The 21,210-nt window shown below is 41.8% G+C and overlaps 1 protein-coding gene across 3 annotated transcripts in view; it reads right to left on the reverse strand.

Annotated features, from left to right (window-relative positions):
- Positions 1-21,210, reverse strand: part of LOC117270700 (glutamate receptor ionotropic, kainate 2-like) — a 93,284-nt gene that overhangs the window by 55,323 nt on the left and 16,751 nt on the right. For 2 of the 3 annotated variants that reach the window (XM_033648448.2, XM_078173862.1), the window contains exons 2-6: positions 13,342-13,509; positions 10,984-11,241; positions 8,319-8,500; positions 1,981-2,034; positions 328-501 (exon numbers count right to left, since the gene is read on the reverse strand). In XM_033648448.2, coding sequence (XP_033504339.2) covers positions 328-501; positions 1,981-2,034; positions 8,319-8,500; positions 10,984-11,241; positions 13,342-13,509 — 836 coding nt within the window. Of the gene's footprint in view, positions 1-327; positions 502-1,980; positions 2,035-8,318; positions 8,501-10,977; positions 11,242-13,341; positions 13,510-21,210 lie in introns of all 3 variants that reach the window. The other variant, XM_033648447.2, reaches the window with a different exon arrangement.

Here is a 21,210-nt window from a genome sequence, read left to right on the forward strand (position 1 = left end):
GCAGGAAAATATATGGCCACACACCTCTAGTGGGTCATAAGCAATGATTAAAGAGGACTCACTTCTGAATGAGTCTAAACATGTTTTTTCAATAAAATCCTGCATAGTAAACCTTTAATGTACGGTCACCTTGCTTCATAAAGATCATTATATAAACACACAAGTGCCTGCAGCATAAACCCCCGCAAAGGTGCTGTTACATCACATATGGCTTCAGATTGATTTGGTCATCTGGACAGACAGAATGAAGTGCAGCTATGAGCATGTTTCTGCACACACAGCATAATATTTACATTACGCAAGCAGCATGAAAAGGTTTGAGCCTACCGTCATGAATCCATCCAGCAGGCCTGAGTCCGGTTTGGGTGGGGCTTGTAGCCGCTCCATTGACCACTTCTCGATGATTGACGACACCTGAGAGTTTTCTGTGTTGAGAATGCGGAACCCGGTCATGTTGACTCCACTGTAACGGTACGGTTCCATGTCGAGGGCAAAAAGGTCCTGCACGCATACAGATGAAAGTCTAGATGTGTTTGAGTTGCAAAAATAATTCATTTCTCTAATTTATTTGCGTGTGCACCTCTGTACTGTACATGTCTCATCTGTCCTGGGTAATTAAGAGGAGTCATTTGAGTGGCAGCTTTAGCAAGTGACAGCAGAAGAGTGCAGTTGAAGGTATTTCAGGGAGTTATTTTATCTCATGCTGAGGCAGCAGCCTTGATGAAGGCAAGGCTCTCAAGGTTACAGGCAGGCTTTTGGTGGACTGCCATCTATCATGTGGAAGTGAAAGGACAACCCAATCGTCCTGCATACAGCATGTCTGGCATCTCACCAGGCAGATGTCTTTGGGATGCAACAACACAGTTGACAGAGCAACAGCAGGTGATGGACGCAGAATGGGGGTGTCACGGTCAATGTTTGCTGTCCTATTCCGAAAGCAGCACGGATGGCTCAGTACCAGTATACAGCAGCTTTGGCCGGCGCCGTGGCCTCCAACCGGCCAAACACTGGCTGATGTTAAAAGTAGGCATGTTTCCACCCCGACAAGCAGCAGCATGCCGCTGACACAGGCCTATAATCACTATTCTCTTTCCTTTCCCAATGACATACCTGCTGTCACTCACTCTCTTTTCATCCAGCCAGGTTCTTATATGGATGCACGAGGGACAGTTACATGTCCTGTGCACTGCTAAATGTCTTTTTCAGGTCAGTTTGCTGCAACCTCTCCCTCAGACTTTTCCAACTGTGCTCCAAACAACACACCACGCCATTTGTTTGTTAGCTATAATGGACCAAATGGGTGACAGTCTCATCTGCTCAGGGCTATTATGTGAGCTCTCAGTCTTCTGTTCTCTGGGCTCAGCGAAGATGTGCCGCTGTTCATCTGCAGCGTAGCGAGCAATCTTTGTAGTGGCTAGATCAAAGAACTTTGGAGAACTTCAATCGCTGCCAGAGTCGGAATAAAATATATCCAGCTGCTTTTGTTTCCTCCGCTCAGGGTTGCGGACAGCAGCACGGGGTGAAGAGGTTGGCGCGGGATTCAGGAAATAAACTGAAGTTAAACTTTCACAACCGATACTTAAAAATGCAAAGAGTGTATTTATAATCAGCTACGTGACAATGACGAGGCTTTTCAAGGCCGTCTATTTCTATCAGCACAGATTCAGGTTGTAGTTCAGGTTCAAAATTCTTCGCACAAAAGGAAAATAATAGCACGTTTTTCTTTGACTGGCTCCTGGTTGAGTCATATTTAATTTTATTCTCAGAGAAGAAAAAATGCTTTCAGATACACAGACAGACGGATATGTTTTTTTCATCCTTTTTTTTTTTTTTGCCTTGCGACAAGCATTGCAAAAAGCCCAAGAAAACAAAACAACCACACACTTTTTCAAGTGGATAGTGCTGTGCAAAAAAGAAAAAGACAACACAGTATATAATTGCATTTTGTGAAGATTAAAAAAGAAGTGCCAGCGTACTCACCAGGGTAGTAAAAATATAATGGTAGTACTCTGTCATCATACCCATGGCCAGGGCCTACAGGGAGAAAAGAACATCGGGTAGTGACTAGAAATCTAAGATTAATAGCTTAATGAGCTTACTACTTTATTCAATTAATTTGAATTCTTTATTTAGCTTGTATTTAACCTGTATAGTCACTCTGACGGCTTCTCGCTGGTTAGGAGAGCAGCTGAGAATGAAAAAGTTTGCAGTAAAAGAGGCCAGAAGCTTGTCTAGCCATTGAACTTGGAGTTCAGGTGATAATGGCGATTGATTAAAATACATATGTGACCATAACAAACACAAAAAAGCATCAACATTATTGGACAATTTCAAGTCAGTAATCTTCAGGAGTGCGTTGGAAGAGGCACTGAATGAAGCTGTTGACATGCAGTATATGTTTTGTTGTGCCGACCAAGTATTACTCACCATCAATAAATAATACATCTTGTTTCTTCCCATAGACACACAGGTGTCTGTGGGTGAGAATTCAAGCAGAGCAATATGCTCCTGAGAAGACGTCAGTTCAATAAGAACCCCCGCCATTCTCATAAATAATGTGCCTCTGTAAAATGAATTTAACATGCCTGTGAGCAGAATTAGACTTTCTAATTAAAAAACCTTTATTGTGCAATGGAGAGCTTCCATTATGACGGGTCAGTAGTAGAGATCTAATATTCCACAAAGAGATTAAAGATGCACAGAGCAGAAAGTAGAATCATTTGCATTAGCGCTAAAAGAGAAAGAGAGAGTAATAAAGGGAACGCATACTGTCTGAGTTTATTGTTTTAGTGCATGTACATAATGAATGAGCTATGTGTTTATGTAAGGGGGAAAGAACGTACATTTTGGGATTGCGATTCATTCTGTTTTAATGTAATTCAGGGAGCGCTGTGACACAATAAATCAGCTAAGTCACAAATGTAGCAGACTGTCCCCTTAACTTAACTGATCTTAAAAGTGAATAGTATGGAACTCCAAAGTGCTCAATATTAAATAAACAAAATTCTTATGAAATTAGAAAAAACATATGAATAAATTAAGCAAAATATATGAACTGAAAACATTTATACCCAAAAACTTCAATTAATAGCCCGGGCTATTAAAGGGCCAATGTGTAAAATGGGTTGAAAACAGTGACATCAGTGGTCAAATTCTAGATTGCAGGGCTCACTCGCTCACCCCTCCCGTCGGGTAAATGACGGTGGCCTCGTAGGGACAAAAAGCCTTGCGCACGACTTTTTCAGGAGTAGGTCTATCTAGCGACGAGGTGAATGTTTATTTAGAAATCTAAACCATGTTACGATATTGTAATGAATCCCTCACGAGCAGGAGACCAGAGGAGCGTTCGGGAAAAACGCCCGTTTATTTGAGCACTCCAGAAACTCTGGTAACACTCCACTCCGTCCCAAATGCTGACTCTTCTAGCTTAACAGACACACTTCATAACTTTACACACATACTCGTTTACCATACCGAGTGGGGACCCCCCTCCCCTCTCTGCTCCACCAATCTCCAGCCCGCACACTGACTGACAGTGTAGCCGGTAAACAGAGCTCAGCTGTTTATTTAGCCTAGCAATATCTCCGGACTATAGTAGCTGCAATGGACGACTTTGAACGTGATTTTGAAGAGTTTCTTGTAGCGGACACAGACCCAGAGCCATACCTGTTTGAGCCGGAGCATACAGATGAGGAACACCATGTGTTTGATGCTGAGCGGGCGAAAAGAGAGGCTGAATGCACAGAATGGGATTCGGTGCTACTGCTACCATCGTTGGGGAGATATATCATCAGGAGGGAAAGCGCCGCAGAGACTGCATCACAAGGAGTGAAGTTGCGTCTTCTTTTCCTCGCAGATGACGGTTCGGGTTCATTCTCTCCTGTTGCGTGGTAAGTGTGGTCCATTCGCAAACTTTATAAATAAAAAAACTTTTCACTACTCTCTATCAACGAACTACTAACACTCTCTGCTGTTTCCTCCTCCTCCTTCTTCCTTCCTTCCACTGTCTTCGTTGGTTCATTTATACACGTGAAACGCGTTCTCTGGCTGGTTGGATTGTCCGCTCGGGCTGCCTTACATACATGGTGGCGCAAGATGGCGACCTCTCTAAAGTAAGGCCCTTGCTATATATATATATAAAAGCATAATTTTAAGGCTACGAAAACCAAACGAATTTTATTTTATAGCGATTATACACTTGTATAAACATATTAATGGGTAGAATATTCAGATTCAGATTGACAATAAATCATGCTAAATATTACACACTGGCCCTTTAATTGCTTAAATCACTGAAATCAACAGGCCTATATTTGGGACAGGCCTTTAATTCATTTCACATAAAACTGTTGCTCAGCAAAGGTCAGAAAATTATGGTGGCCCTGAGAGGTCAACACACTGCAAATAAACTGCAAATTACTGCAAATTCAGAATTCAAACAAATGAAGTTACATCTTCACCAATCTGACGGCTAATTCAGCATTTAGAAAATGTGTTGCAAATCTCACAATACAATTAAAGTATTTCCAGAGGACACTTAATAGTGATGCACGCATGTGGATGTGCTTGTTTTTTTTTCTTAAGATTATTTTTTGGGCTTTTTGCCTTTATTTGATAGGACAGAGTATTGAGTGTGAAGGGGGGACAGAGAGAGGGGATGACATGCAGTTAAGGGCTGCAGGTCGGAATCAAACCCGCGGCTGTTGCAGCAAGGACACAGCCTTAGTATGTGGGGTGCCTGCTCTACCCACTGAGCCACCAGGCGCCCTGAATGTGTTTGTTTTTGCCTTGGTTAACCATTTACCACGACGTCATTCTTTTAAATGACATATGTGATTACATACTGTCAGGACTCCCTAAAAAATTGAGGCCGGTTGCACAAAACACCCTAAGTTAAGATTTTCCTTAAAGTCCTAGTTAACGTATTCTCAGAATAAAATCTGTTGCACAAAACACCCTTAAGTCTGCTCCTTGGTGTTTTCCTTAAAATGTTCACTTAAGTATTTATGGTTTTCTTCTGGTCTTGGTCTTATAGCTAGGGGATCTCTAGACTGTTGCACAAAATACCTTAGCAACCAGAGCAAGGTAAATAAAAACAAAAAATTAAGGTACCTCTGACTCTAACTTAATGGCAACGTGACAGAGTTTATGGTGATAAATGAAAAAAAAAACAACCCCAGCGACCAGGAGAACCCAATGGATATGCTTTTGATTTTACACTGTAGATTCGACTGAATTAATTTTCTGTTTTCTGGTATTCAGGGATGAAATTAACTGTCTTGTATGATTGTATTCCTCCAGAAGTATAATATTTTCCTTTTCTGACCTATATGTTTTTCTTGTCTTCTTTTCTTTTGCCATTTTTTCGCTATCTAACTATAAGCCAACTTCATGAGATGATAACAGGCATCACAAGCGTGAGTCCAAGCAAACAAACAATCCCAGTGGAAATGTTTACCGCTGTTAAATCTCTTTCAATGCAGAGGGTGAGTTAAGGTTTTTCCTCAAGGAAACCTTTCAAGGGATTCTGTACACCTGTGTAAGTCCCTCAGCTAAGGAGAAATCATGCCTAAACTGTCATACTTAAGGAGAAAACTTCAGGTGTTTTGTGCAACCTGTCCTTGGCATTTTACCTGAATGGGCGTGGTTTTGGTAGACATAGCAGTGCACACTTCGGCGAGCACTGTGACTGTTTCAGGCTGTTCGGAGAAATTTGCTTTCAGGGTTTTCTGCCAGAAAGACCTGCAGGCCCTATGACTGTCTCAGCCCCCGCTCTGGGTAGTTTTATTTCTAAAGCTTTGAAAATTAGGGAAACTACACTAAAATATACATGCATACAATATGAGATCAGTTTATTTGATACATGTCAAGTCTGAGGCATAAAACTTTATTATTCATGTTTTCTTATAATATGTACACTTGGTCTCACATCTATACATATGGAAACTTATAGTCTGCCTTGTAAGCCTGTTTGAGCTGGGCATGATGCCAGATACTACATTTATATCAGAATACAGACCCTATCTGAGTAGATTTTTGTTGTTGGACATTATTTAGTCTACATGTCAATAAATTTTAGCTCTATTTATTTGTACATATTTTCTAGTATAACGCTATGATGGTCAATTTGAGAATTTATCATGTCATTTGAAAATCTGCAGGAAAGACTAACGTTCATCAATGTCCCAGCCATGTCAGCAACAAGAAAAGGTTATTTTTGTAAATCAGTCATCACAAAATAATAAGAATTCATCTCTATTTGAAGATACAGTTAGGTGTGAGGACCTCTGTAGGTTTAATCTTGGGGTTGAGGCAAATATTAGTTTAATAAATACATTTTTAGGTCATGGTTTGGCTAGCTCGTTACAAGGAGCGTCTGTAGATCGGGGGTGCGTGTGCCACCGGGCAATCAAAACATTGAAAATGGACCCAAGACAGAGCTATGGTGCTACTGGCGCCCACAAGTTGACACAAGTTATTTCAACTTTCAGCATCTACAAACGCGCATCTAAAAAGACAACAGAAAAAGAATGCGCGTCTAAAAAGACACCAGAAATACGCTCGTCATAATAAACGCTTGAAAACCAGTCAGACGCGCCGTATCATAGGGAATCAATTGTTTTACTGGCGTCTCGTTTCTAACGCTCCTTGATCGCCCCCTAAGTCCTGTCACTTGCCATGTGATGTTGTCAGTAGTTGCCTCCCTCCCCACCTTTCAGCCAATCATCTACCACAGAATACCCTTGACACTGTTGTTGCTCTAGCTAACGGGTGCCAGTGGGCATGTGATTGGTTGAAGTGGGAGGGTGGTGACATTATCCCTGCATTCATGTGGTGTCAGAATAATCAGAAAATTGAGTTTCCAACTGGGAAAATTCATGTTAACGCCCCCCCTCAAACCGGCCGACAAAAGTAAATGTTTAATTAATAGTAGTAAACTTTTCATGAGTTCACATATTGCATGTCGATTTTTCACTCGTGTCATATTGAATATGGTATTAGGTTGTTACTGTTAGTTGCTGTCCGTGTAGAGTGACCTGGATTAGTTAGAACATTTATTTATTAGCATTAGTCAGGTAGAGAAATATTGGGTAACACTTTACTTGAAGGTATCTACATAAGGGTGACATAACACTGTCATAACTATGACATGACATGGTCATGAACCTGTCATGAACATTATGTACATGTCATAAACATTCATGACTGTTGTCATTCGTTTTTTGGAATGACAAGTTGACATTGTTTGGGTTGTCTTGATTATGACAACTTGACATTAATTAAAGTGACATTACCAGAAGTTGTCTTTGTCATGACAAGTTGAAATTTGTTTGGGATGTCCTTATAATGGCAACTTGACATTAACATAAAGACATCTTCTGGCAGTGTCATCCTGGTTAATGTCAAGTTGTCATTATAGGGACATCCTAAACAAATTCAATGTCAGCTTGTCATGACAAAGACAACTTCTGGTAATGTCACTTTTATTAATGTCAAGTTATCATTATAGGGACATCCTAAACAAATTCAATGTCAACTTGTCATGACAAAGACAACTTCTGGTAATGTCACTTTGATTAATGTCAAGTTATCATTATAGGGACATCCTAAACAAATTCAATGTCAACTTGTCATGACAAAGACAACTTCTGGTAATGTCACTTTGATTAATGTCAAGTTGTCATTATAAGGACATCCCAAACAAATTCAATGTCAACTTGTCATTACAAAAACCGAATGACACTTAATGACAGCAGTCATAAACATTTATGACATGTACATAATGTTCATGACAGGTTCATGACCGTGTCATGTCATAGTTATGACAGTGTAATGTCACTCTTATGTAGATACCTTCAAGTAAAGTGTTACCAAATATTTTAGTGGTTTTAGGGGATGTACTGCTGCAGCAACAAGTCTGGCGCTTTGTGATATGAAAATTTAAACAACAGTTTTTTTTAAATGCTCTGAGCAGTAAAATGTATCTTCTTTGTGGCATCCATGTTGTTTCTTCATTATGATTTAAAGCTCATGAACACACCAAAATCACTTCCCAACTCAAGTAATGCGACCATCAGAGGCATGTGAATGCAGCATATGAAATAAAAGGTGCCATTGGGAAAAATGTCACTGTGAAAAAACAACACCTCTTACAAATTCTGTTTTTATGATTTGTTGAAAACACCATTAATTCATCATTATCAATTTTTCTTATGTATCTAATATCAGTCCCTTTGGAGAGCCATTAATAGTCCCCCAGGCCTGCTTCTTGCACTGACTTTAATGAGCTATCATGGCTCAGTAGGGTGGGTTCATACCTGTTTTAGGATCCACGCGGCCATCTCATGTCCACAATCAAAGATGACATGGAACTCCTTTGCCTTCTTCATCTCCTTCAGAAGTGGCTTGGCATCCTTGGTCTCTGTGGGCAGCTGTCGGATCTTCAAACGAATGTTGTATCGTGACGGTGCCTTGATCAGCTCCTGCAGTCGAATGAGACCTGCAGACAAAGAGCACACATATAGCGTGAAAAAGGAATTTTAAAGATGCGGCTACATGCTGTGTTTGATCTGCTGCCATTTTGAAGTATCTCCGATGCTGAGGAGGCCACATAAAAAAAAAACAACAAGAAAAAAAAAACAACTGGATTCAGGTTTTCTCAGCAGAAAACGGCTCATATGCATGCCTTCCTAATCCACAGTCTATTGATCCTCCTACTCATGCTTGGCAAGCAAACAGACTGCTACAGACCTATCAAGAGAATTTAACACCAACCCAGCACATTGCACTCTTTTATACCAAAAGCACAAAATGGAAAGAGCCTGGATCTGCACCCTCCTACAGAAACTTCCAATCCCACAGAAGCCTCTGAAATGTTGATTCGCTCCCGTCTTCCATGATACCATACAGCAGCATGGAATAGGTTCAATTTTACCCTGATGGAAAGCTATGGTCAATCCTGTCTCTCACACACACTTCAGATGTGCTCTGATGAGAGAGAGCCTCTGTTTGCCCAGCTTGTACTTGCCCCTAGGGAGCCTGACGCCACCGTCACATATTGAGCTACAATCTTCACCTTTCATTTCTCGGCCACACACTCAGGTAGAAAGCTCTCCGGGAGATACTGCGATGAGATTACAATGAGTTTCTCCCCCAGTAAAGAACTTCAGAGTGCAGGGATGAAAGAGGCTGGATTGATGGGAGAGATGATTACTTGTCATGGGTATAAAAATGGATGGAGCGGCGAGGATAGTTTGAGAGGGGAACTGGAGAGAGATAGGATTTTTTTTTTTTTTTCGTGGAACCACTTTAAGATAGCTCAGCCTATTTTTTATTTTGAAATGAAGTGCTGTGTGAGCAGTTTAATGGTCTTACTGTGAGTGGGGCTGGGTCTCCCTGAGGCCTATAGAAAGATTGGTGTGAAATAGGAACATGCAGGTCTTGTTGTGAAAAGTACCATTGTGGGGAGGACTACTGAACCACCTAGAGCTTTCCCCAGGTAATCCCAATAGATCCCTACTCTAGGGCACGTCTGCGTCTCCCTGTTTTTGTTCGTACCGACACTTTGGGAGGTGTTAAGCAAGAAAAAAAAAATCTGTCAAGGGAGCTCAACGTTTGGGAAACACTGTCAGTGTAGATGTTTGCAGGCTCTGGTTAATGCCTTCAGACTTTCCCCCTGGATCTTCTAACGGCTGTGTGTGAATATTTTATCCCCTCCGATAGTTTTCCCTGCCAGCCGTCAGATAGGCTCCAATCAGCAGCGCGGGGCCCTGGAGCATGAAGCTGTGTGATTACAGCCTGGGACCAGGTGGGAGCGGTGGGGGGAAGCAACGCAGTTATGCAGCTGTCACACTTTTCAGGGCGTCAGGTGTGTTGCAGCAGAAAAGCTCCACTGAGGAGGTCCGAGCCGCTCCTATCTGACAGAGAGAGAGGCGAGAGGTCACCTTTTGGTGTCTCGTAGGGGCAGTTTGCTGGAGAATGAGGGTGTTAACGTACCGAGCTCCGAGGCAGGAAGTGAAGAGAGGTCAAGGAGATGAGTCAGAATAATGTGGCAAGCGGGACAAGTCATTGGGATATAGTCTGAGGTTAGCGCACGGGCACTGGCACGCTGCAGGATCGGCTTTTCCTGATATGTATGCAACAGATGTGAATGTCGAGATGCTGCAGGAGGCAAAACAGCAGTAAAACTATCACACTTAGTTGTTAAAATGAACAGAAAAGGGTTTAAATTTCTATTTAGCGGCGCAATTTAGGATGTCAACTACAAGACAATATTCATTTGCTCCAAGTAGGGAGTGAATTCATTATGCAACCTGTCTAAAATTTAAACCTCCTCTCAAGTCTGTCTAATTTACCTACATTAAGCTGTCAGCCACGTCACGCCAAATAGCTCATAAATTGCGAATGAGCATTTGAATATTGTTATCTTCTCCAGAGCGATTACACTTTTGCTCATAAAAATGTCGCTGCACTCCGGCGAAAATACGACTCGTCTTTTAAAATGCATATTATGAGACACTCCACAAAGTCACGGGGATTGACGAAATGGCTCACAGACACATTTGATAGCCACCCTCAGAGATCAAGTGTCTCTGTGTGTTATTAACATCTATTGTCAGCCCCCACATACTACAAATCTGCATTGCATTAATCTGAAGAGACAGTGGGTCATTCTAGGTAATGTGGTTCTCTCTTTTTTTTGTTCTCTATGCTGCTGCTCACTCTCCTGGAAGACTGACATGGGCAGCACCTGCAGGACCAAGGCAGAACAGTAAGCTATTGATTTCTGAATTAACTTGACAGGTTACAAAGCACTCACTGAACTCTGAGCAGCACTGCTGCTTTTTTGTAGTTCATCTGGTACCTCTTGTTTTTCTGGACATTTCGAGGCGCAAAGGCCAAAGGTCTTGAACTCGATCACGCTCGGCATGCAAAACAGAAGCCCCACTGGAAGATGAAGACAGACACCGACTGTACCTGTACCTGTGCTGTCGTCGTACACGACAGTGACCGTTCTCCACTTGAAGAAGTGCACCAGGTCGAGGATGGCTCTGCTGAGGGAGGAGAAGTCAGGGTACAGGCTGACATAGTACGAGTCCCTGTTGTCGGACACTTGGTGCTTCCACTTGGTCTGGATGTGGGGCACTCCCAAAGCATTGCAGATGGATTGTACTGCGTTGGCCGACGAGCTGTGTGAGGGGCCAAAGATGGCCGCCACCCCGAGGGAAAGCTGATCACATGCTGGTAGGGTAACAAGCAAAAGAAGCAACTGGTGAGCATGGGCATTTGAAATTCAGTTTCTAAAGGTTCTTGTTGTCCATTTTGTGTGTCACCCCAAACAAGCAATAAGTGACAGGAACAGGTGCTTCATTTAGGGTCACAACCAAACTGATTGGGGCACAACTGATCTTACTCTGTTCCACTTATCTGTGGCTGTAATGAGCAGGAAAGCACCAGCAAACGCAGGAGAGAAGACTGCTAGCAAGGATAACATTGATATACACATGCAGATTTTTAAAACAATCAAAAAAATGGCTTTGTAATAGTAGTAACCATTTAAGTATAGTGCATAATTTTCCACACTAAAATAAAATAGCAGACAGTGCATTATAGAGTAAATAGAGGGTGATGCTAGACCCAGCCAATGATGGGCTAAAGTGATTTTTGTGTTTGTCTCCAGTCTTTGGGAGTTAATATTCGATTCACATAATCTGTGAGCTGCTACACAAACAGCCAAAACAAAGATTTAAAAGTGATTTGCAGGAACATGTTGTAACAGAGCTTTGGATGAATTTTTCCTTCCTTGTACTGAATGCTGTTGTCTTGTGTGTCATTTTCATTACTTTTCTGTTAGAAATACATTACTGATGTCATTATGGGAGTCATATGACAAACCATATATTTCTTTGTTTCCATCATATGTAGCTGCAACTCAACAGATCTAGACACAGCCCAGTTGCCAGATGAAAATGGTAGTATTGTACGTTTCTGCAAACCAAGGATACGTCACATTTGTATGTTTCATGAATAGCATATCAGTGTTTCTAAAGTGTCATCAGTAGATGGAGGGGATGGTGGATGGTGTGATGCCCTGGTGAGATGGCTGCCAAGCTGCTGACCTCTGCAGACAACCATCTGAGAACAGCATACAACAACACATGCTGTTTTTGGGCGACCCTTTGCAACATTTTTACTGGTGTTTGTGGCACCAAACCTGGGCGTTTTTCACCAACACATTGCAACATGTCCCAACGGCATCTACTGTAAGGCACCTGTCCTTCACCAACCCGTACCTGCTTTTCCGAAGACTGTTGTACCTCTAACGTGGGTGTTTTAAGCCAAAACATAATATTTTCCCAATTATAACCAAGTGGTTTTTATACCTAAACCTAATACAGAGTTTCCCACACATTAACCTTTTGAAACCCGAGCAAACCGGCTTGACTTCTTTTGAAAACTTGGGAAGAAGGCAATGAGCAACGAAAGAAGAAATGACCCCAAAAAAACTGTGAGAAATTAGTAAAAAAACAAACTGAAAGCAAGAAAATTATATGAAGAAAAAGAAAAAAAAAACAGAAAGAAAGAAAGCTAAAAATAAACAAACAAGGAAATAACCTGAAGAGAGTGCTTGAAAATTATAATAATTCTGTAACATAATTTTAAAATGTAATAATGAATATGATTATAAATATAGTTTTTCCCTATTTTTTTCCCTTATTTTTAAAAATAATTTTCTAAATTTATTTATTTTTTTGCAGTTTCTGTGATTTTTTACCAAGTTGCTCATTGCCTTTTTCCCCCATGCATTTGGAAGAAATAATACCAATTTGCTCAAAGCTCAAAGGTTTAAATACTTGCAAAAGGCGTCTGAAAACAGCACAAGAAAAGTGATGTCGCTCCAGGTTTCAAAGGGGCCAAACATCTGCCGCCATGTTTAATTTTCTATTTTTGGAGCTAGAGCGCTCACTAGGAGTACTCTGGGTACAGATGGAGCTGCAGAAGTCAGGCACAGTGAAAGTGAAACATGACGTTAATTTTTGCTGGGTCTAAAAGTTTACCGCAGCAGCTGCTCCTCTCATCAACTGATTGGTTTGACCTAACCTTATCCACCCTGAAAAAACTCCACAAACTGCTGAAATGTAAAGTTTCAACATATCTCCTACATAATAATGTACAAATGTAAAGTATCCATTGTTTGCAGAAATCTACAATGCTAACATTTTTTCTGGCAACTAGGTTGCTAGGCAAAACAAACAATTTCACAGAGAAGCGAACTACAAAACCTGAAAGAACTACAAAACAAGCACTCATGCTGAGGCTCTGCTAAATCTCCTGACTCACCTTTCCTGGAGGCCTCAAAGCTGTCGAAGATGTTTATTCTCTGGATGTCATAGGTCAGCGTGGTGTTGGGGAGCAATGTGCGATTCCTGTTGATTGTGTTCAAGGCAAATTTAAAGGCTAGTTCCTCTGCTCCGGAGGGGCCGCTCTCAATGGATTCAAATATTCCTCCTAGGAAGGTCAAGAAAAAAATACTGCTTAGAACAAGACCTCTGAAAAACCACTTCCCTCTCCTGTAATTACAATACAGTTGACATTAAAGTAAATGATCGATACGATGCAGGCAATTACATCTCCAGCAGTGCTATTGTTTTCAACACTGATGCCATTGCGTTCAATGCTTCGCACAGCTCAGTCAGACGCTGACATGAGACTGATTTACAGTGCGGATTAGGCGTTCTGATCTCATCTGATTTGCATTCTGTGGCAGTGGTTGGCGTAATTATAGGCAATTAGTTAGATCGGGAGGTGAGTTCAGGGGTGAGCGCCCTTCTTTGACTCCCTCGCTCAGCCTTGACAGAAAGGTTCACTCTTCCACTTTGTCCCATTGATTCCAGCGATTCTCAAATGAGAGAACAAAAAAACACACACAAGAGCGCAGGGAGCAGAGAAATGAGGGCAAAAAGACAAAAAAAGGTAGAGGAAAGGAGACAGAGAGAGCCATGGGAGAGATCTGTAAGATATTTAAAGTGGTATAGAAAGAGAGTCATGAACAGAAAGACAGGCGAAGCAAAGGAGAAGGCCAATCAAATCAGAAATTAGGATAAAACATCAGGACGCTTTTAATTACAATCATTAAAAACAAATCGACTCCGAAGTTCAAATGATTGTCTCTGCATCCTATTTGACTGTTACTTTGCTTGATTTTTTAATGGGAGAGCATCCTGATGGGAGTTTCACGCTGAGCCAGTCTGAGAAATCTTGTTACCTTTTGGATATATGTGAATCACACCTCGCGACGCTCATTAATTGTCAAAGTAAAAGCCTCGACACAAAAATAAACAATACATGCTGTTTCACCACGCCACACGAGTCAGACAATATAATTACCGCTGCAAAGTAAGGTGTTGTCAACTTAAAACAGCTCCCTTCAGACTTGTCAATTACTTTGAGCTGAACAAAAACCATTAGAGCTCCAGATGGTCCTTCAATGTGGTTCAGAATCCTTAACAAAGAAAGACAATGCTCGACCGACCCACTCCAAATGTGCCTCATTTCAAGATTAAGTCAAGAAAAAGTTTACCTCAATGCATCTGACAATCACCAGAAATGCATGTCAGTAAATCTGACCCCAATGTAAATGGACGTATTGTAGTTACGACCAAATTATATACTATGCTGTTTTGATTTTCTACAAGTCACAGCATTAGGGCTGCAACTAACAATTACTTTCATTGTTGATTAATCTGTTGATTATTTTCTTATTTATATAATGTCAGAAAATTGTGAAAAATGACATCCTCAAATGTCTTGCTTTGTCCACAACCCATGAGACAATCTTGGCTATTTTTTTTCTTGAAAAAGTACTCAAACTGATAATCACTCATTAAAATAGTGGGTGATTAATCTAGTAGTTGACAACTAATTAATCAACTGATTAATCTGCAGCTGTACAGGACACACTTTAAGAAGTATTTCACTGCTGGAAAGATAATCTTTTCATAAAATTGGGCAGTCTGTGCAGTACAAAGATGCAAATACGTTTGAAATTGGTGCAGAAAAAAACAGAGAAAATGGATTGTGGTGTTTGCTTTTACTCAAGAGATTGAAAACCCACAAAACACTGCACCACACTGGACCAATAAACACTGCCACTGGTGGGTGACCTAATGCAAGCCTTTCCGTTTTGACACAGGAAACCAGACAGTGACCTGCTGGTAGCAAGTGATCTTGAATTACAGTTAAACAGTAGCTTAACTATGTTTCTGAAAAACAGTATCAGAATCTTTGTTCATATTTGATCAGCACTGCTTAGTATTTCGTTTTTCTAGCCTCCATTTTTACAAAACAGGAAACAGTATGACTCCAACTTCCTGTTCTTGTAATACAGGCAAACAGTGCACTAAAATGGGGTGCTCCAGGGAAGATGTTTTTCTCTAGGCCGACACGAAAGTTAGCATTGCCCTGGTTTCCTCGTCAAGAATCCAATGGTATTTTTCCATTGTATTTTGGACTACTGCCGGAAAATAAGCTCTGTGGCAAACAAACATTTGCATGTTTCATTCAGCAAGATAATCTTTACAAAAGTAACACCACTTTCATAATTTTTGAAGCCTAAATGCAATCGCCGGAAGTAAAAAACTAATGCTAACATTACAGTCCATGGACTTAAGTTTGGTTTTGAAGCTTCAAATTCACCGTCAGAATTGACCATATTTGGGCGAGTGGCTGGAACTGTGGTGGAGCGAGGGATGGATCTGACTAAGAAGCCGAGGACACTACGGACACACAACGGTCACATGAATCAACATCAAGACCACAACGAGGCTGTAAAGTCTTGTTCGGCATGATGATGTTTTATAGTCTCATTTAGCCACTTGTAAGCAACCCCCTTTTTAAAGACACAAATGTTTCAAAATTCACAAGTACGGTATGCAATAAAATTTTTATGTGGTAGAAATCCCATTGATGTTGAGATTGGGGAACCCCTAGTGCTAAAATGCTAACTCATGTCCAGGTTTTAGGACTCATTTCTGAAAACATTTCAGGCAAGAAACAGGCAACAGTTTGCTCAGTTAGACCTGAGCTTGGTCTGCCTTTCCGAGACAGAGAGAAGGAGGGACAGGCACTTGGACAATCAGAAGCACAATCTGTAGTTCGAGCAACAGCCCTAGAGCCAGCGAAAATCCAACAGGCGACACAAAACGCATCCTCCAGCAGATCTGAGCTGAGAGATGAGAAGGGAGCTTAGTGAGCTGGCGAGAAGGAGGGAAGTTTACCACGGTTCATTTACACACACTACCCACATTGTTATGGTGCAGAGCTGGTTAGAAATTCGCAAAGTAACCCTTTAATTTCAGGGAGAATGACGTATTTTCACACATCCATGATTAGAAAGAGGCGAAGTCATGTTGTAGGTGGTGCAATATGCCGGAATATGTCATGTATTACAGTTTCAAGGAGAACATTTCTATGTCAAACAGCTGAAACAGCTGTAGAGTCGAGCAATGACTTTCAACTTCCAAAATAAACATAATAACAAAAAAAAAACATGTTACGAAAGTCAGCGCACCTTTGAGGATGGACTAAATCCTGAGAAAGCTTTACAGAAATCAAACTTAAAAGAGAATGGATGAAGGGGAGGGTGGTGGTGGATGAAAGGGGGTTGTGAGAGCAGCTCTGAGAAAAACTCCCGGAGTCAAGAGCAGAGTTCAGTAGTCCATCCACGGCTCCCATCCTCTCCGAGGACAGAGAGTTGGTTTGACGAAATCCAAACTGAAGAAAAAAAAAAAAAAGAAAAAAAGTTTAAAGCCTGTTTATCGATTCAATTACACAGAGCGGAGGGGAAAGTGAGGCTGAAAGGGAGAAAGACAGAGAGAATGACGCAATTTTTTTTTTTTTTTTTTTTTTTTAGCAGAGACAGAATGAGAGCTGTACAGTAGCAGACACAGCAGCTATAAATAGCATCCGGCCGTGGCAGGGAGTGATAGAAAAGGGGTGCAGGAGGGCAAAGAAGATGTCATTAACTTGGGCTTTATCACTGTCACCACGGTGCACCCGTATGTTGTGCTTCCTTATTTTATGTCACGGCATTTTCTTTTATATCCTACAGTGAATTGAAGAAGGTGAAATGGAGAGGAAAAGAGGGATGGACGTGGCAGTTTAAGACGAGAGTAAACCTGTAAAGGCACTTTAGCACATGTTTTGCGCTTCACTGTCATTGAGTGTTTATAATAGGGCCTTCATATGTTAACCCCCCCTGCTATACAGCAACGTGTGCTGCTATTCACGGCATTTCATCTCACTGAAATCGCACATCAATCTACGAAAGAACGAATACCCGAGAATCACCATTAAAGATGACTGGAATCATGTCAGTCTGACCTAATAGATAATTATTACACTCTTGCCCTGAGGGAGCACACCGAGCTCCACCGGCCTGTTCAACGAGCTTCAGAATGAGCAGAAGGGTATTAAGTTACGCTCATCGGATTTCTTTTGGCACTCTGTATGGCACGGACATGCTGGTTTAAAACTAATCATATACCTCTGAGAACACAGAAGAGCAGGAGCATTAAATTAAGTCCACAAAGGGTTACGTTTCATATTTCAGAGGAGATTTCAAGGCAGTGAAATGGTTATGTGTTTGATTTAATGCTCCTTGGCATGTAGCATGTTACATGGGCATGCATAGGTGTAGGTTTCAGGGGGACGACTTGGAGCATGTGCATTTGTCCTCCCCATATAAAAGACATTTACACTAATAATTAATGCAAAAAAGGCACAAATCGGTGCATAAAACTTCACTGGAATGCAGAAATTAAGTGTTTAATGCTTGAAATTTTCAGACACAGGACCCCTGAACCCTCAGTTTCATATGTGTCCCCCCAAATGTTGACACAAACCCTACGTCTTTGTGACAATCCAAAATACCTGCACACATTTGCACTGGGTGTAACGCATATTTAGCTCGCTTAAAGTCTAACAACATTCGGTCCTGTATCATCGGTCTACCTGTCCTCCTCTCGGTGCTCGGTGCTGTGGTCCGTCTGATTGCAGGTGTGTGAGTTACGGCTGAGATAATCAGTGTGTGTGTGAATTATGGTGCCGCCATCATTGGGACTGGTGTGAATTATAGTGCAAATGAAAGCTCTGAGTGAGTTATGAGCTGGATAATCACCCTGACGAGAAAGCAGGAGTGTCTCTGTGTGCGTGTGTGTGTATGTGTGTGTGAGAGAGAGACAGCCTGAGCAGAAAGTGGAAATGAAAAGGGGAGGGAGGAGGGATGGGGGGGGGGGGGGGGGGTGCTCCTCTATGTAAATCTGACTCCCTTTTAATGTTTTTTTCACATTTAATCAAGCGCATTTTGGATTGAACATTGTAAAGTGCTCTCCAGTGGTCGTTGACTTTATTTCCGTTCAATCTGAAATGAGTTCCTGTAAATAGAAATCATTTACACATTACCAACAATTGTCATGGAGAAACCTTGAAATGCATGTACAGGTGAAATACAAAATCACTTTTGGTAAAATATATTCTGCTGCTCTGAGCAAAGATTGAAACTGACATCATATTTCTGTGACTTCAGTGCACTGTAAACACGAGCAGGGAGAATGTATTTACTACTAAAAGGGTAAACCATGAATGAAAATACAATTAGCCTTCTGTACTCAAGGACGCTCTTGTATACTGGGAGATGGGAGTCAGATATGTTGCCATGGCGACTCATGCATCTATGCTATGGCTGAGAGGCATCGGCAGTTTTGGAATCTGAGCGGCTGATTGGTGGAGGAAGGGTAGTGATAGTGTGGACGGCCTGTCTCTGTGACTAATGACCAGCAGCGCAGCTGCAGGATAGTGGTGGGCTGTAGGGTGGGTGCCATGGCAACTGGCGAGCAACCCTGTCACTAGGGCAAGTGGCCCAAGTATGAACATGAAGTTACTCAGTTAGGCTTTCAGACCTCCACCCACCACACCTCCTCCAAAACCCCCCGGCCTGTTTCTGTCTCTTCGTCTCTCGGCCGGTGAGCATCAGTGCTCGGAGCCAGTAGGCAGGAGGCAAAAGTGATGGAAATGCTCCGTAAATATCCCCGAAATTCCCGATGGGAGCGCTCCCTGACATGTTTGGCGGTGAATGGGACATGATGCATGAAGGCCTGCAGAGAGTCGTCGCCTCTGGTCATTAATCTGAAGCTCCCCTTGCGGTAGACTGACCTTCCTACGCTGCACAAGGGCCAATTCTCTCTCACGCTGAAAATCCCCAGAAATCTGACCAGGGCATGGGATACAACAACTGTGCAGGATCCTCGCCAGTGCTATGATATCACACAAACAAACCGACATCAGTGGAGTCTGCTTAGAATTCACCAGGAGGTTACTTTTTAAGGGAATAACATCCTGGCCTATGACATTAAGAGGACTGATGATGTGTAATCTACTCTGCATATGCTGCTGTAACACTGCTGGTAGCAGAGATATAACAGAGTATTATTTGACCAACTACGTCCTCTGTGGCCTTGGCTCAGAGATAATATCTTACAGAGCCTCGGTGTTGTAAGAGTGAGATAAAGCAAGCAGTAAACTTGTTTAATAGAGGTACATTTTCTACTTGATAGAGATCTTTCTCAGGTCCAGTGAACTTGTTTAGGAGCCAAACTTGAGCTTAAATCAAATTAGAGAAATAAGAGTAAAATCAATACAAGTGAATTACTAGTATTAGAATAGAATAGAAGAGCTGAATAGGAATTCATGTGTTGTATATCATGAAAAAAGGATCCACAAAAAGTCAGCCGATACAATGAGTAAGCGATCAATCAATAACCGAACCGATCACTCTGTTAGAGATATGGAAACTGAACATGAAAGCCCATTAGAAAGCAACTTATGTGAACAACACTTCAGCTGTTGTTATCTGACTTGTTTGTCTTGTTGTGTGTTTTATTCCTCCAGGATAGAATCACTCCTGTCACCCTAAAGCCTCTTGACACTGGACCGGACTGTCACCTGCCACTGCTGGACGCTAAGCCCCAGGCTGACTCACACACTCCAGCATAGCCATGTGAACACACATACACACACAAACGATCAAGCACCCCTTAAGATTGAGCCTAAACAAACCTGTCAGGTAAGAAACAACTGAGTCCGGGGAGAAAATGTGACTGATGTGAGAATTTAAAGCCCACGCCTGCGGCATTCGGAGATACCTAAGTTCACTTACACTAATAATAATTAGCTCCACCATTGCCAAAAGGTCAATTTCATCAATCTCTTGTAATGAGCACACACACAGCCTTCAATTAGAAATGTGTGCCACCACCCTCGTCCCTGACCCAGCTCCAAGTAGGAAACGAGTGATCATATAACATGTATTAATTCTGAGCGCTGGCAACAGATGTGCTAATTTGCCAGGCTCTCTCTATTCATAATAATGTGCCAGCTCCCTCCTCAAAATATGTGCTAATTTGCAAGGGCTCATTGTGGATGTGCTAAACTACCGGCTGACATTTTGTGTGCTAATTTGTCAAGCAGGGACCCCTTTTGGTACTAATTGTGCCAAACTGTGAGTACACTTCCACAGGCCTTGAATTGCTGAAGTCCCAAATGACTTCTGTCTGCTCGCAGTTTCCAACCTCTCCACTGCTCTCAAATTGCGAATGCAACTGAAAAGAAATACTTACCACTGTGAAAATAAGATGTATAAGCACTAAGTGCGCACACTCGCCTGCACGCACACAGACACACACACACAGATGCACACACACACACAAATATGTGCCTGCTCTCGAGATTAGACGAGCTCCTTAAAGAAACATAGGAGTGCAGCTAGAGTCAAATGCTGGTAGTTCTGTAGTATCATCAAACACACACTATACAGAAATAACAGCCTGTTCCAGAGATTAAAAAAGCTACTTAAAGAAACATAAGGTTACAACTAGTCTTTACTATGATGATGTGTTATATTAAAATGAGCTATTCTGTTGAAATATTCCACCTCATGGTGTGTCTATCCTGCAGTAACAGCCACATGTGTGGGCACAGTTTTCAGGAATGTTTCGTTTCTGCTACCTGCTCAGACAAACATAGAAACACAGTGAGAGGCCGGTGCATGTGTTTTGTTGTGTCAGTACAAACACATTTCAGAAGGAGAGGCTTTTTTCCCCACCTGTGCAGAGAGACAATGGTGCCCAAAGATTTTTTTTCATGGGGCCACTG

This window comes from Epinephelus lanceolatus, chromosome 13 (assembly GCF_041903045.1).
Source record: "Epinephelus lanceolatus isolate andai-2023 chromosome 13, ASM4190304v1, whole genome shotgun sequence".
NCBI classification, from domain to species: Eukaryota; Metazoa; Chordata; class Actinopteri; order Perciformes; family Serranidae; genus Epinephelus; species Epinephelus lanceolatus.